The following is a 25,945-nucleotide window of genomic DNA, read 5'->3' as shown; positions in this document are numbered from 1 at the left end:
CTGCCATTTGGATTAAAATAGAAATGTTTATCTATGGGTGTTGAGATTCTGAGATACTTTTGTAATTGGAGGTGGAAGAGGGCATAAATTGAACTTTTCATAAAAGACTGAAGAAAAATCGTGTGTGTGTGTGTGTGTGTGTGTGTGTGTGTGTGTGTGTGTGTGTTGGTTATGAGACTGGCAGTTGTAGGACACCACATGCATGTTGGGAATTGAACCCAGGTCCTCTAGAAGAACAGCTGGTGCTCTTAACTGCTGAGTCATCTTTCCAGCCCCCTCATTTCTATAAAGATTTTATTTCATATTAAGTATGCATGTGTGCCTGTGCACCAGTGCAGTGCCCATGGAGATCAGGGGTGGTAGATCCTGCTAAACCTAGAGTTATAGGCAGTTGTAAGCTGCCAAATGTGTGCAGGGACCGCCTGCAAGTTCCTTATAATTCTGGGGTTTGTTTTGTTTTGTTTGTGACAGGCTCTTACTTTGTGCCCATGGCTGGCCTGTAACTCAGCTGTGTAGAGCAGACAGGTTGAAATTTCACCGAGATCTGCCTGCTTCAGCCCCCCAAGTGCTGGGGTCCAAGGTGTGCACTGAGATGTTTTGAACTGGGTTCTTATATAAGGAGTCAAAAGGCTGTAGGATTTTTGATCGACTATTTGTCTCCACCTGATTAATCAAAGAATTTAAATAACAGTTTTCCTTCCAGTGGAACTATTTTTGTTTTAGTCTTTCAAAAATATCTTCTTGACCCCATTAGGCATCAGAGTAGAACTGAACACGTTTTAATCTTTTTGTACTGAGTTAGGGATGCCAGTGTGTGTTCTACCACAGGAGTATGTGGTGGGAGACACAGAGGGCACCTCGTGAGATGTAAGGGAGCTTGCTTTCTTACAGGACCCCGTCACCATATTCCCTCTCTTCCTCCATCCTTCTCTCCCCCACTCCCCCATTATATTAAACTGCTTTTAAAAGTAGAGGGACAGCCATGTGGGCATGGTGACACATATCTCTCTATCATCCGGTGCTTAGGAGCTGGGGTACATGAGAATCTTATCTTAAAACAATGACAAGAGCCAAAGTAAGGGGAAGATAGATGACTTTCCCATTTGCTGTTTAGGTCTGAAAATACCATTTTTAAATTATTTTAAAGAAGAAAGTGTTCTCAGCAAATGGAAGAAGGCCTTGGTTTTGACACTGGTATCCCAGACTATCCTTCCATTCTGTAGTCCTCTGTATTACCTGGCTTTTTCCAGACCATACATCCTTCTACCCTACCCCGTTTGGCAGGGCAGCATATTTGAGTTCTGGATTTTACTGATATGATCACGATGACTTCTAGACTAGTTATCCAGAAGCTACTAAATGTTCATGTAGGAACAAAGACACATACATTTTTTTGCGGTTATTGTTTATTGAGATAGTGTTTGTACTGGGCTTTTATTTCTTCTAATTTAGATGACTGAGGATCAGTCATCCTGCCCTAGCCTTCCTAATGTTTGGAACCAGGTGTGTGCCACCATGCCAAGCTTGGTACATACAGTTTACAGAGACAATGTAGAGTTTCTGTAGGGTCTTGTCAAGTCTGAAGGGAAGGTGGCTTGCTGGAGGGTACCCACTGGGACAGAGGTATGAGGAAGGTGGCCTGCTGGAGGGTACCCATTGGTCAGGGATGTGAGGAAGGTGGTTTGCTGGAGGGTACCCACTGGTCGGGGTCTGACTCAATGAGCTGTGGAGCTGGCGCTTCTCCTCCCCATGCCCTGTCTCTGTTTAGCTTTGAGAGCACTTAGTTTGCACAGGTAGAAACCAGAAAGGCTCTGTCCTTGGGAATGACGGCCTAATTCCTCATAGAAAATATTATACTGTATTTGTTTTTCACAGAACTGAATTTTCTTTCTTTGATGTGTGGACAGGTTCTGGTGAATACTGCTTGCTGTGTTTTGATGTTGGTGGCTAAGCTTATCCAGTGTATTGTGTTCGGTCCTCTTAGAGTGAGTGAGAGACAGGTAAGTGAACAAATTCTTGTAAAGAAAATTTAAAAACACTCTTATATTTGGCATAATTTCAGGTATATAGAAAAGTTTCATGAATACTACAAAGAACTCCTGGATATACCTTATCCAGATTCACTTTTTAGTTTTTTTTTTTTTTTTTTTTTTTTTTTTTTTTTTTTGTGTGTGTGTGTGTGTGTGTGTGTGTGTGTGTGTGTATGTGCTTGGCACATATGGAGGCCAGAGGAGAATTCTAAGTGTCTTCCCCTATTTCTCCACCTTAGCTTTTCAGCTGGGGGCTCTTACTGAACTGGAGGCTTAGTCATAAGTGCTTGTAGTGCTGAGCCATCTTCATAGTCCTCAGAGTCACTTCTTATTTACATAGATTTTTCTTATATTTTTGGTTGTGAGCTTAGCCTTTAACGGCTGAGCCATCTCTCCAGCCCAGATTTTTCTAATCTATATGGAATTAAGTAGTGGGCATCATACAGTTTTTGTTTTTTTGTTTTTTGTTTTTTGTTTTTTTTTTGTTTTTTTTGAGACAGGGTTTCTCTGTGGCTTTGGAGGCTGCCCTGGAACTAGCTCTTGTAGACCAGGCTGGTCTTGAACTCACAGAGATCCACCTGCCTCTGCCACCCGAGTGCTGGGATTAAAGGCATGCGCCACCAACGCCAGGCTTGCGCCACCAACACCCGGCTGCATCATACAGTTTTATCCCAGATACTTTAGAATATGTTTTTCAAGAGCAAGATCTCTTCTTGAGAAGTCACAGCACAGTGATAAAAATTAGAAAAGCTAACCTTGATAAAATACTTTGTTTGATTGTACTCAGGGTAGCCAATTTATCCCATTATAATTATTTATTTATGATTTTGTTTTGTTGAGACAGGACCTTGCTATGTAGTTCTGCAGGTCTGGAACTTGCTCTGTAGACCAGGCTGCCCCTGAACTCAGCAGTTCTCATGTCTCAGCCACCTAGCGCTGCAATTATTGTTACTTCTGGTTCAGAAGCTCCTTTTGATACTCCATTCTTCAAAATTTACTTAAAAATTTCTTCTTCTTCAAAACTTTGGTTCTTTCTAAGCTGGAAATGGATCAGGCCTGTGGCAAGCTGTCTGAGTGGCAGCATTAGGCCTTCAATGCTTTGTTTTCTCTAACGTGTTTGATATTAGGTCAACATTTACAGGAAACATTGCCTTCAAGTATTTTGAAACTTTTGATATTAACCCAACTCAGCTTTTCAGTGTAGAACATATCTTTTATGTGGTTCTTTGCTGGCTTATTTTATTAATGCCACTCAGTAGCATTTATTAAGAACTATTTTGAGAGCCAAGCAGTGATGGTGCACTCTGGAGACAGAGGCAGGTGAGTCTCTGAGTTTTGAGACCAGCCTGGTCTACATAGTGAGTTCCAGGACAGCCAGGGCTACACAGAGAAATCCTGTCACAAACAACAACAACAAAAAAGAGCTATTTTGATTTAAGATTCCAAGAACTGACATAGATTTTCTCCATGGGTGCTTAAAGTTTAAGAAAGAAGACTGACATTAGAGGCAAAGACACTGACTTCCTAAAATGTAATAAATATTAAGTAGAGCTTTAGAGTAGTGAGAGGGTTTTTAGTTTCACTCTCTCTTTGTTTTCAAAGACTTATATTTTTATGTGTATAAGTGTTTTACCTACATGTATGTAAATGTACCATTTGCGTGTCTGGTGCCCATGGAAGCTAGAAGAAGGAATTAGATCCCTTAAAACTGGAGTTACAGATTACAAATGGTTGTTAGCTAACATGTGGGTGCTGGAAAGCAAAATTGTGTCCTCTAGAAGAGCAACAAGTACTTGTAAGCCCTGAGCATCACTCCAGCCAGAGAGTGTTTTATTTTAAAAATATTTAAAACATTTAATACCTCTTAGGGCATTTTAAAAAGCACTTTACATGCAGGGCAGTGGTGATCCATGCCTTTAATCCCAGCACTCTGGGAGGATCTCTGTGAGTTCGAGGCCCGTCTGGTCTACAGAGTAAGTTCCAGGACAGGCTCTAAAGCTACACAGAGAAACCCTGTCTCACCCAGCACTTTACATGTACTAAGTTGTCACTTATTTCTCCACCTATTCTGTGAGACATTGGCTATTATATTGAGACCTATTTTATAGCTTGGGAAGCTGAAGCATGAAATGTCAAGGACCCCACAGTTGTACAGTAGCAGAGCCAGGAATCACAACCCGTTATACTTCAAGATCTCCTACTTTCCCTGCCCAGGAAACAGACCTTTGCCCAGGATTCCAGGCTTACTTTGCCTGGGGCATGGTCTTCAGAACCAGGGTCCACACTGTGTAAAGGCAGTGGTATCATTGCTGCTGAGTGTCTGCCTTTGGGGTGGATAGAGCTAGAAGATACTCTTTTATTTTATTTTTTTTCCATATTAACTTTGTTTTCTGAACACAAGGTATCTACTCAGAGTCATATTCAAACTCTCAAAGTAATTCTATTCTTTGTGTTGGGGTCTTGCTGACCTCATACTCAAGGCTCTCTTGCCTCTACCTTCCAATTCTGTGTGATGGGATCACCGGGGCCACACAACCATACTTCAAGCTTTAATTTTATTTACATTTGTAAATGTTTACTTACAATCATTAAAAAAAACATATAGAAAAGTCTCATTAAAAGTCATGTTTTCACTGGGCATGGTGGCACATGCCTTTAATTTCCAGCACTTGGGAGGCAGAGACAGGCAGATCTCTGAGTTTGAGGCCAGCCTGGTCCACAAAACTTCCAGGGCTCCATAAAGACAGCTTGTTTCAAAAAAAGAAAAAAAAAAAGTTGTATGTTCATTATTATCTTTACCCAGCTTCTTACCATCTCCATCAATAGCTGGGTCATCAGATATTTTAATATCTGTAAGAGCTAGAACTCATTTGTTACCCTCTTACCTTTTCTCCTGCCCCGGGAAAGTGACAGTTTTTAAAAATGAAAGTTTTCAGTTTATAAAAAGATTATAAGGACTGGAGAGATGGCGCAACAGTTAGGAGCACTTACTGCTCTTACAGAGGACCAGGGTTTGAGGCTCAGAACCCACATGGTGGCTCACAACTATCTGTAACTCCAGTGTTGGGTGTTCCAACACTTCTGACTTCTGGGAGCACCAGGCACTCCTGGTGCAGATATAACATGTAGACAAAACATTTGTATGCATAAAACAATTAAAAAATAATACAGCAAAGAAATAATCTACTGCTTATGGAACACCTTAGCATCTTGTTTACAAATCAGGTGACTATTATTAAAAATAATAAGCTGTTGTAGTCTTCCTTTGAAGTAGGAACTCATTCAATCACATGTAATTTCATAAGACATTCTTTGGATAGGGGAAAATTAAAAACAATTTGAGTTCATCTGTTACCATTAAGTCAGTATGCTGATATATCTAGAGAATGTTTACCTACATTTATAAAATTCTCACATTAAGAGGTGAGAAAAAAGTGTTCAAAATTAAAGTATTTGCATATTGGATGAAGAAAAAAAGATAGATATTAAGGTCATTATTTTATTTTTAATCTTGGTTTGGTTTTAGTTTTTTTGTTTTTTTGTTTCTTTGTTTGTTTGGTTTTGAGACATGGACCTGTGTAGCTAGGCTGGCTTCCCAAATGCTGGGATTGCAGGCAGACACAACCCTGTGTATCTGTGTGGATAGGCATAATTTTAAATTTCTTGTTTTAATTATTTTATTGATTCTATACTAGCAAGTAGCCTTTTAATTTTTTTATTGTGTGGAATGTGTGTGTGTGCATATTGTATGTGTTGTGGATGTGTGTTCATGTTACATGTATTGTGAGTGTGTATGCATGTATTTGCATGTGTCTGGAGACCAGAGTTGACTTTGAGGATTTTCTCAATTGCTTTCCACATTTTTCCCCTTAAGAGTCAAAACTGCATTATTTTTGTTTATATATCTGCATTAGTTTATTCTACCATGTGCCTTGTGAGCTGCCTGATGTGGGTGCTGGGGATGGAGCCCAGTCAGATACTCTGCAAGAGCAGTAAGTGCTCTTAACCATAAAGCTTCTCTCTAGCCTTTTCCAACTTTTGGGTTTTTTTTTCCTAGACAGGGTTTCTCTGTGTAACATCCCAAGCTATCCTAGAACTAGCTCTGTAGCCCAAGGTGGTTTTGAACTCACAGAGATCCACCTGCCTCTTGTCTCCCGAGTACTGGGATTAAAGGCGTGCACCACCACTGCCCAGTGCCCAATTCCATCTTATTTTCTGAGTCAGGTTTTCACTAAACCTGGAACTCTTCAGTTTAGCTCGACTGGCCAATGAGCTGCAAGGATCTGCCTGTCTCTGACCCTTAGCACTGTGGTTACAGACAAGTGTGCTTCTCCACTGGCTTTTACTTGTGTGTGAGAGTTCCAAACTCAAGTCTTCACCAGCCCTGCTTAATTTAGAAAGTTTAATCTATTGTTTAAGGACTGCAGAAGTATTAAAATAATACGAACTCATGCTGATCTTTTCTACTGGACATGTAAATGTAAAATACTTCACTTCTAGTCACATAAGGACTAGAACTACTTTTTAATGGCTGAAACTTCCTAGCTGTATCCAGATCACAAGTTTCAGTTCAGAGATCACTGTGGCTGTCTCACCTCTATTCTGTTTTCTTTGCCTTCCGTACAGAGTGCTCCGTAAGCTTGTTTTTATTATGTTAACATCTCTTAAGTAAACTTGGTATGGTGGAACTCACCTTTACACACTTTTTTCTTTATAGCATCTCAAAGACAAGTTTTGGAATTTTATTTTCTACAAGTTCATTTTCATTTTTGGTGTGCTGAATGTCCAGACTGTGGAGGAGGTGGTGATGTGGTGCCTCTGGTTTGCTGGACTTGTTTTTCTGCATTTGATGGTTCAACTCTGCAAAGACCGGTTTGAATACGTGAGTTTTTAGCCAACCTCTTTCATTGCTCAGTCACATATGTGTGCCAGGTTTGATGTAAGAAGGTAATGTGAGACAGTCACAGGTTGCATGCTTGGGATGACTCTGAGAGGGGACTTCTAGGTCATTTATCACAGCCTGTTTCTTGAGCAACTTCTGCCACAGCTGTAAGACACCTGTTTTCTTGGGCCACCCCCCCAGTGCCCCCCCCCCCTGCTAACCTTAGGCCAGAGTGTGAAGGAGCTGTGATTTATACATTATATACAACCCGAACTCTGGTGGGTGTTTTCTGTTCTTGTCTCCTGCTTTTTTCCTCCTTTTGCCCTGGTTGGTGGAGCTTTACTTTCTCACAGGTTTGGATGGTTTTTCTTGGGATTAAGATTGAATGAGCTACTTGTGCTTCCTGTTAGGGGGTGGGGGTGGGGTAGGGTGGGGTGGGGTATAAGATCTGCCTGTAACTTCAGGTCAGACCTGCATAGTGAGCACCTGATCCAGGCTGAGGCAAACAGGTTTGAAGTGCTGCCTCCCATCGAACCCACTCTAGGTCCCTCTTTACTCGGGGTTCATGGAGATGGCATTACACTTCTTTCTGAGTTAATCGCACTCTTGAAGGTTTCCTTTCTTTTCCAGTTCCCATTCTTATTACAAATAGGTGAGTCCAGCCTTCGTTTTCTGGCTGGTTTTAGCCTACACTCAGTGTAGCAGGGATAACTCCAGGTCTCTTTTCCAGACAGTTACTTGTCCTTGCCTCATATTAGCCATTATGAGTTGTAATTCTGTTATTCCTTTTCCTATCCCTAACAGGCTAGGCCTCCAAGGGAATTCTGAGGTGGAAGATTAGAGCAAGTCAGACAGTCCTAGATACTGTTAGAGAATCCTTCTAGAGATTGCAATCTTATGATAGGAGGATACTGGAGAATATGAGGTGAAAATATAGTGTATACTGTATCTGGTAAATTAATGATACAGACTTATAAATCTCAACTCATGCATTTAGGTCATGGTAGAATTTGGGCTTTTCTGTGTTAGTTTAGTGCCCCAAGCAAAGATACCAAGCTTGATCTTGAATTCTGAGGGTAATGCCATGAACTGTCTGTTTTGTTCCTTTCAGCTTTCCTTTTCTCCCACCACACCAATGAGCAGCCATGGGAGAGTCCTGTCTCTGTTGATTGCTATGCTGCTCTCCTGCTGTGGATTGGCAGTTGTCTGCTGTGTCACAGGCTATACCCATGGCATGCATACCTTGGCTTTCATGGCTGCAGAGGTAAGGTGCTGGGCACAGTTGTTAGATTCCTAAACATTTTTAAGACCAGAGGGTTTATGACAGACTATTTTAAAAGGTATTTGATCTTTGACTTAAAAGACTTCCACCCACTACCCCCTCTAAGACAGGGTTTCTCTGGGTAGCCCTAGCTGTCCTGGAACTCATTCTGTAGTCTAGGCTGTCCTGGAACTCACAGAGATGCCTGCCTCTGCCTCCCTAGTGCTGGGATTAAAGGAGTGTGCCACCACCGCCAGGCTTTAACAGGCATTTACTGTGTTCCTGCTGTTTTTGGGTACTGGTGCCAAATGTTTTTATATGCAGTATTTCATATAATCCTGCTGTAACCTAGTGAATGCATTCTTTTTTTTTTTTCTTTCTTTCTTTCTCTGTATTGTTTTGGAGCCTGTCCTGGAACTCTGTGTAGACCAGGCTGGCCTCAAACTCACAGAGATCCGCAGGCCTCTGCCTCCCGAGTGCTGGGATTAAGGTGTATGCTACCAACTCCCGGCTGTAAAAGAATTCTTTTTCTCAACAATTCAGCTAGGGAGCTGGGTTGGCAGGTAAGAGCATGAGGGCCCGAGTGTGCGTCCCAGCACCCATATAAAAAGCTGAGTATGGTTGTGTGTACACTCTTGTAACCCCAGGGCTGTGTGAGGCAGAGGCAGGATTGCTGGGGCTTGCTGATCACCAGCCTCACTCTAGAGAAACCCTGTTTCAGAAAAATAAGACAAAGAGTGACAGAGCAGAACACCTGAAATCCTCTTTTGGCCTCCATGTGCACGTACACCACGTATAGCAATTACCACATGTCAGGGATTGTTGTGGAAACTTTTTCTGTGCTAGGGTTTTGTACATCCTGGGCAAGGCTCTACTACCTAACAGGGCCACAGCCTAGCAGGAATCATTTTAAATTCTTTACTATTGACTCATTAAGAACTGTTTGAGATTTCAGGGCAAATGCAGTTTAGATCCTCTCACTCCAAAGTAGGGAACACATTCTCCTTAAGATATAACAAAATACCAGGCAGCGGTGAATATTAATAAAATATATATAATCAGTTTTAAAGCTGAATTAATAATTTATATAATAATCATTTAAATGCTGTTATTGTGTGTGTGTGTGTTGCTGGATATTGATTTTAGGAATTTTTAGTCATGCTAGGCAAGAGTTCTACCACTGAATTGTCTCCAGCTCGCTATGAATTTTTTTTTTTTTTTTTTTTTTTTTTTGAGAAAGGGCCTCACTGTGCAGCTCTAGCTGGCCTGGAACGCTGTAGACCAGGATGGCCTCAAATTCACAGAGATCTGCCTGTCTCTGCTTCCTGAGTGCTGGGATTAAAGGCGTGTGCCACCATGGCCTGGCCAAAAAATTTTTTTAATGGCATGTATTTATTTCATGTGTGTGCTACAGCATATGTATAAAGGTCAGAGGATAGCCTGTGAGAGTTAGTTCTCTCCTTCTACCATGTGAGTCCAAGGATTAAATTTACAATGTCTTGTTTAGTGACTAGTACCTTTACCTACTGAACCATCTCACTAGCCTGATTTCTTTTTTTATAATTTATAGGAGATACTATTTTTCTCTATTCAGTAGAAACCCAATTAAAAATTAAAGGTTTATTTATATTTGTTTATTTTTGGTTTTTCAAGACATGGTTTCTCTGTGACTTTGAAGGCTGTCCTGGAACTAGCTCTTGTAGACCAGGCTGGTCTCAAACTCAACAGAGGTCCGCCTGCCTCTGCCTCCCGAGGGCTGGGATTAAAGGTGTGCGCCATGTGTATGGGTCTGTGAACCATGTATATGCAATGCCTGTAGAGGCTAGAATTGGGTGTTGGATCCTCTGGAATTGGAGTTACAGACAGTTGGGTGCTGCCATGTGGGTACTAGGGACTGAATGTTGGTCCTCTGGAAAAGCAGCCACTACTCTTAATTAAAACCCCAAATTTTTGTATGTCTCAAATTTTTATTTTATTTTATATTTTATGTGTCAAAGTGTTTTGCCTGTATGTATATATATGTACCATGTGAATGCCTGGTACCTTCAGAGGTCAGAAGAGGGCATTGCACCCCTTTAAACTGAAGTTACAGAGGGTCATGTGGATTCTGGGAAACAAACATGGATCTTTTGCAAGAGCAGTAAGTTTTTTAAAGTATTGAGCCATTTCGTCAGCCTGCTCATACTCTTTATATTTAATAACTATTATATTTACCTTTTCCTTAGCCAAAGACAAACTTGTAATTACTTTTACCTATATTTGCTAATTAGAAAAATGAAATATAGCAGTTCTTTTTATTTGTGATTTTATTCTTCACAATTTCAATTATCTTCAGTCAGCTGCTATGTGAAATTATTAAATGGAAAATTCTGGAAATAATAATTTATGAGTTTTTTTGGCACTGGCCATAATTGTGCTCTGCTATTAAGCTCTCACACTTAGCCTATAATGTATAAACTGTAAATTTTGTACCATTCTGAGGAGCACAGGAACACTGGGTGCCATGCTGTGCTGGCTGAAACCTGAGTCCTTTATTTGTTTAGGGTATCTACATTGTATATGCTGTCCACCCACTAATTATTGACTGGCCAAGTCACTTACCTGATCACCTACAGTAGTACCCTAGTGCTGTATTTGCCTATTTTAGTCACTTCTCTGTTGCTGTGGTAATATACTCAACAAAGCAACTGAAGGGAGAAAGACTTTGTTTTGGTTTGTAGTTCCTGAGGGATTTAGTCCATCTTGGCAGAGAAGACATGGCAGCAGGCAGAGATGCATGGTGGTAGGAACAGGAAGCCGGTTATCACATTGCATCTGTACTGACAAGCAGACAGCAACGAATGCATGCTGCTGCTAAGTTCTCCACTATCTGTACAGTCTGGGATCCCTCCAGGTTAGGGAGGGTTTCAAAGCGCTTGGATCTTTCTGCCTCAGTTAACCTAATTGGGATAATCCCATAGGCATGCTTAAAGACCCAGGTGATTCCTGGGCCTGTCAAGTTGACAACCAGTACTAAGTACCACATCAAATAACTTTTATCTGCTTAATAATGAGCACAGTATACAGGAATAATGAATCAAAGGAAACATAGGTATAAGCCAGGACAGGTTACCTTTAATACTATCTGATAATGCATTACGGCATATAGGGAAAAAAAATCTAGTCTATATAGCACACCTTTAACCCCAGTGCTTGGGATGCAGAGGCAGGGTGATTTTTGAGTTCGAGGCCAGCCTGGTCTATATAGTGAGTTCTAGGACAGTCAGAACTATCTAGTGAGACCTAGTTTCAAAAAAAGGAAGAAACGACATACCTACATTGGATAAGAAAGACCTATGTAGTGGCCATACTGAAGCTAGTTATTTATCGTCAAAACAGATTAGGTGTAAATATTTAGGAATTTTTTAGAAGGTTAAAGTTTATTTTTGCCAAGTAATATTCATTTCAGAGTATAATGTAGTGCCAGTAAAATTAGAAAAGGGGGCAGAGCTGGAGAGACGACTCAGCAGCTGAGAGCACTTACAGTTCTTGCTGTGGGCCCAGCTTTCATTCCTAGACACCCACATGGAGCCCAACTGTCCTTAACTCTAGTTCCAAGGGATCTGACACCCTCTTTTGATGTCTGAGGGCACCAGGCATGCACATGGTGTGCATAATGCACATAAAATAAATATTAATTTTTAAAATTAGGATAACATTTAAGTACTTAGGAAAAATATTTATAATCCCAGTTGAATATGCATCTGTGAAAGTATGTAGTAGTGTTCCCTCTTAAAAAGACTATTTAAAACCGTATAGACATATTAGCTTACTTTAAATATATTTTATTACAAAGTATTATTTGAGTGATGCTCTTATTTTGCTTATTTTAGTTGTTGTTTTCTAATTTTAATATTCTGCCAAACTGAGAAAAAGATATACCTTAAAGTAAACACATTTAAAGTAGGCTGAGTGGCTGGGTTTAGGGGCATATACTACAGTTGCAGAACCCAGGAGGATCTCTGAGCTTGAGGCCAGCTTGTTCTACATACCTAGTTTCAGGGCAACTGAAGACTACATAGTGAGACCTTGTTTCAAAAACAAAACAAAACAAAACAAAACAAAACAGCAAACAGCCCATCCACCTTTTTAAAGACAAGATTCAAACAGTATACTATGGTCTTAATATGGTCTTAAACTGATTCTGTGCTGGGGTTATTGGTGTGTGTGATCATGTGTGGCTTGAAGAAATGTTTGTTAAGGTCAGTTTCTATTTTAAAATACTGCCACGAGAGTCTTATTTTGGGTTTGATTTCTTTGTTCTCCTTTGTTCTGGTAAAGGAAGGGTACAAAAGTTTCAGGATAGAGCTGCTGCTCCTGTGTAGGGCCCTTGTAGGTGCTATGTAGTTGGCATTACAGTGTCACCCTAGTGAGATAACCTTTTAGGTAACCAATCATAGTGACTTAGTGATGTGTCAATAGAAGTGGTTATTAGACATGAGGAGGACCTCTCATCATTGCAGAAGGCATTCCTAGGAGATGGGCAGGGATAGCTGTTCATCACTATTAATTGGGAAAGCCTTAACAAAAGTGGGGCTCCTGCACTGTGAAAATATTCTGTGGGAACAGGGCAGAGGAAGTGAAAGGGTGATAAACTTGACCAATCTACTTTTCATCTTGTTTGTTTTTGTTTTGTTTTATAGAAATCTGCTTTTTAATTAAACTAAGAAGTATTTCTCTTTTTCAGTCTCTTCTGGTAACAGTAAGGACAGCTCATGTGATTTTAAGGTGAGTAGAAATTTTGGAGAGATGATTGACATTTACTTGTTCAATTGATTTTGAGATTAATAGTTTAAAATAAATACAAATGTAACTAAACTATAACATGTTCAAGTTAAATGTCCTTATAATGGTAAGTTAACACATTTTTCTCTTTCTGCCTAAATTGCAGATATGTAATTCACCTCTGGGACCTCAACCATGAAGGGACTTGGGAAGGAAAGGGAACCTATGTGTATTACACTGATTTTGTCATGGAGCTCACTCTCTTGTCCCTGGACCTCATGCACCACATTCACATGCTGGTGAGTTCCCCCCAGAAAGAGCTCTGGCAGAGGGCTGAGATTTTCAAGACAAGAACCCTGGTTTGTACATTGAAAAAATGAAATACTCAGTAGATGTGGATAAACCACTTAAAAGACTCTAGTGTGGCTGGGCAGCCTTCATCTTTGGCAGCTGGGTGTAAAGCAGTGCTGTGGACTGCTTTGGTTTGTGCCCGCTCAGGAGGTGATTGCTGTACTAGGAGACTGTTAACTCTGACCAGTAGTCAGCAGAGCATTATTCAGGCATGATAAAAGGAGTTTCCCTACAGTGTCTGTGGCTTTCCCTACTGAACAGTTGCTTTATAGTGGGAATGGGAATTCTTGCTTCGTTTACTTCCTTACAGATTTATAGTTTCTTTTGCCTTTGTAATTTAAAATGAAGTGCTTGTACTTAGTATCTGTTGCCTTAAATGGTGTGAGACAAAGGCAGAAGAATCATCAAGGCCAAGGCCAGCCTGGGTATATCCTGAGACCCTGTCTCAGACACTAAGGACTGGCAGGGGATGTAACTGAGGTGGAACACTCAACTAGCATATTCAGTAACCTGGTTTAGTGGTCCCAAGCACCACAGGAGGGAAATGTAAGTCTCCTTGACAGGTGAGCATTTAAAAAAAATCTAATGGGGCTGGAGAGATGAGTCAGCAGTTAAGAGCACTGGCTGCTCTTCCACAGGACCCAGGCTCAATTCCTAGCACCCACATGGCAGCTCACAAATGTAACTCCAGTTCAATGGGGATCCGATACCCTCATACAGACAAAAATGCACATACAAAAAACAAAACAAAACAAAAAAACAAAGACATCTAACTAATGATAGTGAGACCCAGTATACTCATGGGAATTTATTTATAAACTCGTCACTGGGCAGAGTGGGCAATGCACATTTATGAGTGCACTTTCTGAAAATGAAGAAAACAAAATTCTGTATTTTTTAATTTATAAATTTTATTATAAAAATTACAAGTAAGTAAGCATTACACATCAAATTAAACAGACCCAAAGTCTATACAATGTAATAAAATAATATATAGTTAGAATTTGAAATGGAAGCTTTGCATTTTGTTATATGTAACTGCATTTTTTTTTAAAGCTGTTACATTTAGTTAGTGTGTGTGTGTGTGTGTGTGTGTGTGTGTGTGTGTGTGTGTGTGTTCAAGCACAGTGTATGTGTGGAGGTCACAGGACTACTTGCTAGAGTTGGTTCAGTTCTTCCACCATGTGGGTCCTGGGGATCGAACTCATGTTGTCAGGCTTGGCGGGAAGCACTCACCTTTATCTTCTGAGCCCATTTCACTGGCCCTTTAGCTAATTCTTGTATGTGTTAAATATATAGGTTCATAAATTGAGTTCATATTTTGAACATAAAATTTTTGTGTGTGTTTACCTATGCAATACTGGGTGTCAAACCTAGGGACTCGTGCATGGTAAATAAGCATTCTACTTCGGAGTTACATTCCCAGCCATTTTTTTTTTTTTTAAGATTTTAATTATTTATTTATTATGTATGTAGTCTTCTGCCTGCATGCCAGCAGAGGGCACCAGATCTCATTCAAGGTGGTTGTGAGCCACCATTGGTTGTCGGGAATTGAACTCAGGACCTCTGGAAGAACAGTCAGTGCTCTTAACCGCTGAGCCATCTCTCCAGCCCCCCAGCCAATTGTTTTTAATTACTATGTTATAAACATTTCCTATGCTATCAGCAGTTCTTCCAAAACATCCTAATGTCTTCAAATAAAACTTTTTTCACATAACTATACTGTGATTTAATTATTTACACCCTGAAATGGGCTATTTAAATTATATTCATTTCCTTGTTATTTCAAAATTTTATATAATTTAAAAAAAAATCATTAGTTAGTGTATTTAATGTAGTTATATCCTGCCCTTCTTACGCAAAAATACTATTTTCTTAGTTAATTAACATTCATACCTACCTTGTATAAAATGTGGCATTAAAATACATTCAAAAATTATTCCAATAAATATCTATACTTTATATACATATAATTCAAATAAACGATATAATTTGCAATTTACCTGTTCTTCTGTGGGGCATCTTGTTCATTTCCATATTTCTTCTTTTATAATTGCATGGATGCTTGGGCCGGGGATATAGTTGAGCTGGTAGAGTGTTTGCTTAGCATGCATAAGCCCTAGTTTTGATCCTGGTACTGCATAAACTGGGGGTCAAGAGACAGGACTATAATCCCATAATTTAAGAGGAAGAAACAGGAAGACTGGGAGTTCAAGGTCATGTTTGACAACACAATGAGTTCCAGAACAGGCTGGGATACAGAAGATACTGCTCCATCCTCCAGAAATGTGTGTATGTTTATGTATATATAAGTATACATGGCTGGACATCTTTTTGCATTAAGCTTTTAAATTTGTGGTTAATGACTCAGGAAAGGTTGCTGGCAGTCGGATAACTAGGCTGAAGAGCCAAATGTATTGTTTAGGCCAATCAAATAAATATATGCATTTACTTCTGGAAGGTTGTTCCAGTTCCCTTTCACCTTAAAGAGCTTCTGTTGTACATGCACCTCCATTCACTAGCAGATGTGCTTGCATGTTCGAGTGCATGTACATTCTGTACATGTCGTGTGTATGTGCTTACCTGCACACTAATGTTAGTATGGATGCATATGTAGAGACTGGAAGTTGATGCAAGGTGTTTTGTTTTCCACCATATTTTTTGAAATAGGTTTTCTTCCCTGAGTCTGGAGTTCACTTACTAACTAGACTGCTCAGTGAGTTTCAGAAGCCTTTTGTCTCTAGGGTTACAAATGTGCATGGCCACGCCTGCTTTTTATATGGTGCTGGAGATTCTACCCACTTCTACTCAGCATTCTACCTACTGAGCTATGACTTTAGCCCCGCACATTTGTTTTTATTTTACATTTTGCTCTCCCCATCTCTGTTTAGTTGTTTGGCAACATCTGGTTATCTATGGCTAGCCTGGTCATCTTTATGCAGCTTCGTTACTTGTTCCATGAGGTGCAGCGGAGAATCCGTCGGCACAAGAACTATTTGCGTGTGGTAGGAAACATGGAAGCCAGGTAAGACAGTGTGCTTGATGTTCCTGAGCTTCCTCTTCTTAACTTTGTGTGTGTGGTATTGGGACAAGATCTCACTGTAGCCTAGGCTGACCCTCTACTCTCTCCCACTGTGCTCATCCTCTAGGCCAGCTTTAAATTCATAATCTGGCTGCTTCAGTTACCATTCCCAGCTCTCATTTGAGCTCATTTAATAGCAATTCCTATATCCCACCAGAACTTGCTTTTGTATTCTTATAACTAGACAGAAGAGTACAGGCATGTCAGACTGCTTGAGTGTGTATCCCACTTAGTTGCAGGGTGGTTTGGGGCAATTTATTAACTGCATGTACTCCAGTGATCTTATCTTTTAAAGATGACATAGAACCGTTTTCCTGGAATGTGGGGAGGGTTCCAGGAGATAAAATATTCTTATTTTTAGTCACTGTCTGTTGTCACTACTGAGTGGAAGCACTTGTGGTCTTCCACCATCTTTGTTTTGGGGAGGTGTGTCTTGATTACACTTTGCACATGCATGTTTATGGACATGGCTCACGCACTAAAGACACTCACTTGCCAGCCTGAGGCTAACCCAAACCAGAAAGTGCAGGAATAGTGGTTACCCTTTTAGTTTCTTGGGGACTGTCTGGATCTCTGGGGGTCTGATTCCTCTGATATGTCCATAAATGTTCTGAATTTCACTCACAGGTGCCACTGTTACTGCAGGGTTGGCTTTTGTGCTGGTTTCCTTCATGGTTTTCTAAGGGCTATGAAGAAAAAAAATACTTTCTTTACATAATTGATTTTGTTATGTACTTGTGCCGTTATAGTGGTTAGGTGTATAATATGGTATACATTGGGTGTGTGTGAAACTGAAGAGTTCCTGCTGGGCCTGTTATGTGTTTTACAGGTTTGCAGTTGCAACTCCAGAGGAGCTAGCTGTCAATAATGATGACTGTGCAATCTGCTGGGACTCCATGCAGGCTGCAAGGAAACTTCCCTGTGGACATCTTTTTCACAAGTAGGGGCTTTGTACAGGGTGTTTGGGAGTGGCCTTCTGTCCGGGGACTCTGGGTGCTTTTTACATGGTTTTGAACATAACTCAGCAGCGGAGCAAGGATGTTAGCTCAGCCTAGCCTTGTTGTTGATGTTGCTTGGAGCCTGTGACTAGCTTTCTGAGTCTCCTCTTTTGCCCTCAGACCATTTTTTACCCACATTTGCCATCTTAACTTCTATTTATATCTTTCTTTCATAATTTTTCTCCGTTTAAGTTCTAAAGTAACAAATATGTCTATAATATTTTTTAAAGGGAGTTTCATTTTCCAGAGAGAGAAGCTTTTCTGTTTTTGTTTTTCTTTTGCATTTTACACATGCTCAGAAGCAGTGTGCAAAATACTACAGGGTGAAATAGACTAGACCAAGGTTATTTGAGTAATCCATCTGCAACTATCACAGGGTAGGCCTTCCAGAAAGCTCCAAGATTAGAGAGGGCCTCATATTTCAGAGATGTCATCAAGGCTATTTAAGTTAAATAATTATGAACATGGACTTAGTTTTGCTATTGATGAATTTAGAGGTATCATTTGGCCCCTTGACTATTGAATTTTTTTATCTTAACACTTGTAGTCTTTCCCTTTTTAATATCAGAAAGGCTTTGGAACTGGAGTTAGCCCGTTCAACAAATGTTTTATATGTTAGAATTAGGTGTTGGGTTGTGGGGGTAAAATGGAAATAACAAATGAGGTCTTTGTGGTGCTTGCAGTCTAATTAACCAGCACATTTAGAATGTGCTTTATAGAAAAGAAACAGGGCTCTGAAGTAGTGGCACACACCTTTAATCCCAGGACTCAGGAGATAGAGGTAGACCTCTGAAGATTAGTAACAAAGGAATTGGATTCAGGTTTGGAGGGAGTGACTTTTGAGGATGGGCAGAAGTGAGATTTGCAAAGAAAGAGCAAGTTGGAGAGGATGTAAAATGGGAGGTACGGGGGGAGCTGCTGCAGCAGAGGGGAAATGGAGTTGATGGAACTAGGTTGAAGCCAGTGTGTGACCTCACGGAAGAAGAAGGAGTGTGTCTGGCCGAGGTAGGAGTAGTAGGCAGGGTCCAGAGGGCCACTGGATGGGTAGAATGCCATTGAAGGGTTTTCAGTGAGGTTGGTGGACAGAGAGGAGTGGATTAGTAGATCCAAAATCATTGTTGTGAAGACAAGGCCGTGTTATACCATGTTGGTCAGTAGCTAAAGTAGTAAAAAGAAAGATCACGGGAGTAGAGGACTTGAGGATGGAAGAGGCCAAATATTGGATGATTGAGCCACATGGATTCTGAAGTAACTGAATGGAGGTGGGGAGATGAGAAGCCTTCTTCGAAGTGATTGAGGATGTGCATTACCAGGAATGTGTTAGATGTCTGTGTGTTAGAGGGAGGGGTTAGAGAGGTATATATAAATGTTTCTCAGCATTTAGATATGGTTAGTAGTAGAAGCTAAGTAAAATTAGAAAAACCAGTAATTCTGATGAATTCTCACAAATTATGCTATGGAGCAATTGAATATGTTCATATTGTTTCCTTTCAACTTTTTGACAGCTCCTGCCTTCGTTCTTGGCTAGAACAAGACACCTCTTGTCCAACATGCAGGATGTCTCTTAATATTGCTGATGGTAGTCGTGCCAGGGAAGACCATCAAGGAGAGAACTTGGATGAGAACTTGGTCCCTGTGGCAGCTGCAGAAGGCAGGCCCCGCTTAAACCAACACAATCACTTCTTCCACTTTGATGGTAAATTGTCTCCAGCCTCCACTCTGTCTGTGGGATTTTCTTTCCTAATGAAATTGTTATGGTTTTAAACTGCCCTGTTAATATTATAAATGTATATATTATGTTTATAGTATTATATTATAAACTACCCTAATACTAGACAAGTTTAGTATTACTTTTTAAAATTCTTTTTTTATTTTAATTAGAAGATTATTTTACATGTCAATCCCAGGTCCCTCTGCCTCCCCTTAAAATTCTTTTTATGGCATGCATTATTACATTCATTTATTCTGTATGTGCATATTTATAGCACATGTGTACATATACTCCATGACCTGTGGAGGTCAGAGCAGTTAGTGAGTATGTTGGTTCTTTTCTTTTATGGATCCGGGGGATTAAATTTGGATTGTCAAGCATCAAGTGCTTTTATCTATAGGGTTACCTTGCCCCCTTAGTATTACATTTTAACTTCCTTTATTTGATTTTTAATACAAGTGTGTACTGGCCTTGAATTTAAGATCGTTCTGCCTCAACCTCCCTGGAGTTAGGATTACAGGCTTGTACTAGCCTGCCTAACTATACTTGAATTCTGAAAGTGTTCAGGGTGAGTGGGTGGGTAGGTAGAACTGAGGAGTTATTCTGTGCCATTAAGAAGTAGGGTAAGGTGGAGGTAGTAAAACTGAATTAAGCTTACCTTCAGGGAGCCCACATAACCAGTTTAATAGTTAGACTTTGCTAATAATTGGTTGTATTGGTGTGATATAAAAGCATATGATGAAGGCTCCATGAGTTGCCTTCTCAGGGAGTACCATTGGTGGAATCAGAACTGGAGCCCTGTTACTTTGTCCATAAAGCATGACTGTGCCTGTCGTTTGTACTCTAAAGTCATGGGCATTGTAGGGGAGCGCTGATTATCTTCCCTGGATTCACATGTACCCAATGGATATTGAGGCCATCAGTTGCAGTGCCACATGTTCTGTGAATTCCTATTCTGGAATTTTCTTAGGAGAGATGCTGTTCAGACTCTGATTTAAGTCTCTGAGAGTGAAATATGATGAGAGTATTGATGCAGTCCTGAAAGGTCCAAGGGGAATAGAGGCCAAGTATCTGAAATGTGTTGGAGGCGGGGCCTCAAGGTGCTATGTAAACAGAGGTGGAGCTTTACTTTTGTCCTGACTGCCTGGTCTCAAATAAGCACACCAAAGCTTATATTAATATCAGAATGCACTGCCTATAGCTCAGGCTTATTACTAACTCACTCTTACAATTTACATTAACCCATTTTTATTAATTTATATTTTGCCACATGGCTCGTGGCTTGGAACTCACTGTGTAGACCAGGCTGACCTTGAATTCACAGAGATCCACCTGCCTTTGTTTTCCAAGTGCTGGGATTAAAGGGACTAGAGAGATGGCTTTCCAGAGTGGTTAAGAGCACTGGCTGTTTTCCCAGAGGACAGGAAGCCTTCAGTGAACATCAGCTGTTAGTAGAATGACTGAACACATAGATGACACTGGGGAGGGGAGCAGGGCACTAATTTTGTGTTGGATTCTGATTTGCTTTAGGGTCCCGGATTGCGAGCTGGCTGCCGAGTTTTTCAGTTGAAGTGATGCACACTACCAACATTCTTGGCATTACACAGGCAAGCAACTCCCAGCTAAATGCCATGGTAAGAACTGCTAATTGCTTAAGATGAGAACGAGTGAGGGCATGGAGACTTCTGGGTCATGCGTATAGTGTGTATGACCCTGCTGGTATCTCTTTTCCTTTCTTTTCCTTCTCTCTCTTATATTTATTCTTCCTCTCCCCTTCCCTCCCTCTCTTTACAGAAAGTTGAATCCAGGGCCTTGCATTGGCTCATCGTGCATTCTATCTCTAAACTTTACACTTGTGTGCCTTTCTGGTTGGGGAGGCTTATAGAAACAATAGGCTAATATGTTGGTGGTGACTAATGAGTGCTTAGGCAACCGAAACTACTCTGGAAACTTGCTGTCATTTTACTTTTGTGGCAGATAATCTAACCTTTAATGTGCACTACTAGATTTACTTAACTGTGACCTAAGCCTACATTGAAACTACTTGATTTAAAGAAAAAATTCAGGGGGAATTATTTATTGACAGGAGTGAATGATATAAAAATTGCATAAGAACAATCAAATATACTTTTTGTCACTCTGCCTGCAAGGGGAGGAGGGAGGAAGGGAGGGGAGGGGAGGGGAAGGAGAGGAGAGTACTCATGTGAATGAGAACCTTGTAACTTAGAGGTATGCTCAAGGAGATTGTTCAGATGCTTTCTTTGTGTGTGTGTTTTTCTGAAGCTGTATATTTGTTTCTTTGTTTGAGATAAGGTCCCCTGTCTGGTGTAGAACTCTCTATGTAGATTAGGCCTGCCTTTGCCTCCAGAGTTTGGAATTGAACCACACCTGGCCAGCCTTAATTTCTTCATTGAACAAATTTGTGCTGAAAGTCTGTCTCTCTGACTGAACTGTACTCAGCTTAGGAATTGTAATGCCATCAAGGTAGACATGAGTCTTCTCAAGAAGGGCAGTTTGTATGTAAGCTCAAAGATTGACAAGATGGCTGAGTGAGTATGTCCTGGGAATTTAGAGGTTACCTTGTTGGAACAGATTGAGGTTCACAGTGGACTTAAGGACACAGTACAGAGATTTCTTACACACCCTTCTGCTACATGTGAGTTTGGATGAATGTATAGTAAGGTAAGGCCACCATTATAGTACCATCCAGAGTACTTCTCCTTGTCCTTTCTGTGTCTGGGTTATCTCACTCAGGATGATTTTTTCTGACTCCATCCATTTGTCTGCAAATTTCATGATGTCATTGGTTTTGTTTTGTTTTTTTTCCCACTGAATAATAATCCATTGTGTAAATGTACCACATTTTCTTAATCTATTCTTCAGTTGAGAGACATCTAGGTTGTTCCCAGGTTCTGGTTATGAATAATGCTGCTATGAGCATAGTTGAGCAAGTGCCATTGGGGTATGGTTGAGCATTCTATGGGTATATGCCCAAGAGTGGTATCACTGAGTCTTGAGGTAGATTGATTCCCAATTTTCTGAGAAACCACCATACTGATTTCCAAAGCCGCTGTACAAGTTTGAACTCCCACCAGCAATAAAGGAGTGCTCCCCTTTCTCCACTTCCTCTCCAGCATAAGCTGTCATTAGTGTTTTTTATCTTGGCCATTCTGACAGGTATAAAATGGTATCTTAGAGTCATTTTAATTTACATTTCCCTGATTGCTAAGGATGTTGAACACTTCTTTAAGTGTATCTGAGCCATTCAAGATTCTTCTGTTAAGAATTCAATGTTTAGATCTTTACCCCACTTTTTAATTGGATTATTTGGTGTTTTGGTGACAAATTTCTTGAGTTCTTTGTATATTTTGGAAATCAGCCCTCTGCCAGATGTGGGGTTGGAGAAGATCTTTTCTGGTTCTGTAGATTGCCATTTTGTCTTCTTGACTGTGTGCTTTGCCTTACAGAAGCTTCTCAGTTTCAGGAGGGCCCATTTATTAATTGTTGCTCTCAGTGTCTTTGCTACTGGTGTTATATTTAGGAAGTGGTCTCCTGTGACAATGTGTTCAAGGCTATTGCCCACTTTCCCTAGGAAGTCTACTAAATCTGTTCCGTCATCTTGTTGAGGCAGGACCAAGGCACCTCTTCCACAACCCCATGTCTAGGCTGGGCATGGATGGTATCTCTCCATATATAATGGGCTCCACAAAGTCAGTTTGTGCATTAGAGTTAGTTCTTGGATCCACTGCCTCATACATTGTCCCAGTCACACCATTGTCACCTATATTAAGGGAACCTAGTTTGGTCTTATGTAGGTTTCCCATTTGTCTGACCTGAGTCAGTGATTCTGTGGGTTTCCCCATCATGGTCTTGACTCCTTTGTTCATATTATCTGTCACTACTCCCTCACTTGATTGTACTCTAGGAGCTTGGCCCAATAGTTAGTTGTGGATTTCTGCATCTGCTTCCATATGTTTCTGAAAGAGGGTTCTAGCTTCTCTGAGGTTGTGGATTGTAGGCTGGGTATCTTTTGCTTTATGTCTGGTATCCACTTATGAGAGAGTACATACTATATTTGTCTTTCTGGGTCTGGGTTACCTCACTCAGGATGTTTTTTTTCTAGTTCTGTCCATTTTAAGATGGGTCTGAAAATTTTAAGATGTCATCGTTTCTTACTGCTGAGTACCACATTTTCCTTAACCATTCTTCAGTTGAGGGGGTGTATAGGTTGATTCCAGGTTCTGACTATTATGAATAATGTTGCTATGAACATAGTTAAGCAAATGATTTGTGGTATGAATGTGCCTCCTTTGGGTATATGCCCAGCAGTGGTATTGCAGGGTCTTGAGGTAGGTAATTTTCTGAGAAATGGCCATACTTATTTCTACAGTGGCTATTCAAGTTTGCACTCCCACCAGCAATGGAGGAGTGTTCCCCTTTCTCCACATCCTCTCCAGCATAAGCTGTCATCAGTGTTTTTGATCTTAGCCATTTTGATTGGTGTAAGTTGGAATCTCAGGGTTGTTTTGATTTGCATTTCCCTGATGACTAAGGATATTGAGCATTTCCTTTGTCTCATTGATTCTTTGTATTGTTTTCTCTGTTTCTATTTTACTAATTTCAGCCCTCAATTTGACTATTTCTTGCTGTCTACTCCTTTTGGGTGAGTTTGCTTCTCTTTGTTCTAGTGCTTTCAGTTGTACTATTAATTCACTAGTGTGGGATATTTTCAGCTTTTTTTTTTTTTTTTCTTTTTTTGGTTTTTCGAGACAGGGTTTCTCTGTGTAGCTTTGGAGCCTATCCTGGCACTCTCTCTGGAGACCAGGCTGGCCTCGAACTCACAGAGATCCGCCTGCCTCTGCCTCTCGAGTGCTGGGATTAAAGGCGTGTGCCACCAACGCCCGGCTCAGCTTCTTTATGTAGGCATTTAGTGCTGTGAACTTTCCTCTTAGCACTGCTTTAATTGTGCCCCATAAGTTTGGGTATGTTGTGAGGCCATTTTCATTAAATTTTAGAAGTCTTTAATTTCTTTCTTTATTTCTTCCTTGACCCAGTGGTAGTTCAGTTGGTCATTGTTTCATTTCCATGTGTTTGTGGGTTTTCTGAAATTAATTGCTGTTGAATTCTAACTTTAAGCTGTGGTGATCCAATAGGATACAGGGGGTTATTTCAATTTTTTTTATATCTATTGAGGTTTGCTTTGTTACCGAGTATGTGGCCAATTTTGGAGAAGGTTCCATCAGGTGCTGAAAAAGAAAGTATATTCTTTTGTGTTTGGGTGGAATTTTCTACAGATGTGTTAGCTCCCTTATTTCTCTGTTAAGCTTCTGTCTGGTAGACCTATCCAGTGGTGAGAGTGGGGTGTTGAAGTCTCCCACTATTAGTGTGTGGGACTTGATTTGTGAATTAAGCTTTAGTAATGTTTTACAAATGCAGGAGCCCTTGGGTTTGGGGCATTGATGTTCATAATTGAGATTTCCTCTTGGAACTTTCCAGTGATGAATATAAAATGCCCTTCTTTATCTTTTTTGATTGATTTTAGTTTGGAGTCTATTTTGGTAGATATTAGTATAGCTATACCAGCTTGTTTCTTAGGTCCATTTGATTGGAAAAAATTTCCCAACCCTTTACTCTGAGGTAATATCTGTCTGTGAGTTTAAGGTGTGTTTCTTGTATGTAGCAGAAAGATGGATTCTGTTTTCGTATGCAATCTATTAGCCTGTATCTTTTTATAGGTGAATTGAGACCATTTATATTAATAGATATTAATGGCCAATGGTTGCTGGTTAATGTTATTTTTGTTTTTTGTTGTTGATGATGGCATTGTGAGTTCAATTCCCTTCTTTGCTGTTGTAAATGTTGCCTGCATTTGTGATTCCTGATAGTTTACCCAGATTCTCCATTTCTAGAATTCCCTTGGTTTGTGTTTTCTTTATTGCCTGTATTTCAGATTTCATGCCTTGAGTCGTTTCCTTTACATATTTGTTTGCTTTTTCTTGGTTTCCTTTAAGAAATTTGTCGATTTCTTCTAGTTTTTTGTTTGTTTTTTTTCCTCCATTTCTTTAAGGGAATTTTTCATTTCCTCTTTAAGGGCCTCAATCATCCTCATAAAGTTATTTTTTAGGTCATTTTCTTCTACTTCCTCTGTGTCGGGATGTTCAGGTCTTGCTGTTGTAGCACCATTAGTTTCTAGTGGGTGCCGTATTGCTCTTTATATTGTTGAGTGTGTTCTGACCATGTTGTCTATGCATCTCTTCCTCTAATCAGTATGGGTGGAGCTTGTGTTCCAGGGGGTCTTCTTTCTCCAAATGGTATAATTGGGGGCTGTGGCTCCCTTGACCACTCCTTCAGGCACAAGCAGACCAGAGCCTCTGGTGAACACTCCTGGTAGAAGTGGGCTCAAGGCTCAGGTGGTCACTCCTTGAGGTGCAGGTGGGGCTACAGCTCTGGTGGACACTCCTCCCCCTGGAGGGGGGGCCACAGCCCTGGTGATTGCTCCCCTAGGTGTAGGTGGGGCTGAGGGTCTAGTGGTTGATGTAGCAGCAGGGTATCTCCAACCAAGAAATGGCAGTGGATGCTGGCTGGGACTCTTTACCAGGTACTCTTTACCAGAAGAACATCTTTTGATAGTTTCTAGAAGCTACTGCTGGAAACCTCTGCTGTTGTCCCACCTTGCTTATGGGCCTGAGGCTCGTGGCTATATCTGAGGGTGCTTCTGGGCTGGTGATTCAGGCCTCCCACTGACGCTGCCTCTGGGCCTGAGGCTCAGGCCTCCTCCCTGATAGGAAACTTTTAAAAGTGGTTGTCTTAGTTAAGATTTCTATTGCATGAAACTTAGGAAAAGAATGGGATGGGGGATGAGCTGG

The 25,945-nt window shown here is 40.6% G+C and overlaps 1 protein-coding gene across 1 annotated transcript in view; it reads left to right on the top strand.

The window, feature by feature from the left end:
* Amfr (autocrine motility factor receptor) overlaps nucleotides 1–25,945 on the top strand; it is a 43,897-nt gene that overhangs the window by 4,391 nt on the left and 13,561 nt on the right. Inside the window, exons 2-10 of the mRNA XM_027405613.2 lie at nucleotides 1,908–2,000; nucleotides 6,748–6,912; nucleotides 8,024–8,176; nucleotides 12,900–12,940; nucleotides 13,104–13,236; nucleotides 16,180–16,313; nucleotides 17,200–17,310; nucleotides 18,874–19,064; nucleotides 20,610–20,713. Of these exons, the coding sequence (XP_027261414.1) occupies nucleotides 1,908–2,000; nucleotides 6,748–6,912; nucleotides 8,024–8,176; nucleotides 12,900–12,940; nucleotides 13,104–13,236; nucleotides 16,180–16,313; nucleotides 17,200–17,310; nucleotides 18,874–19,064; nucleotides 20,610–20,713 (1,125 nt within the window). The remainder of the gene's footprint in view (nucleotides 1–1,907; nucleotides 2,001–6,747; nucleotides 6,913–8,023; nucleotides 8,177–12,899; nucleotides 12,941–13,103; nucleotides 13,237–16,179; nucleotides 16,314–17,199; nucleotides 17,311–18,873; nucleotides 19,065–20,609; nucleotides 20,714–25,945) is intronic.

The sequence above is a fragment of the Cricetulus griseus genome, chromosome 3, assembly GCF_003668045.3.
Source record: "Cricetulus griseus strain 17A/GY chromosome 3, alternate assembly CriGri-PICRH-1.0, whole genome shotgun sequence".
Lineage (NCBI taxonomy): Eukaryota > Metazoa > Chordata > Mammalia > Rodentia > Cricetidae > Cricetulus > Cricetulus griseus.
The sequence above is the reverse complement of the archived record's forward strand: the minus strand, read 5'-3'. Positions and strand labels throughout refer to the sequence as shown.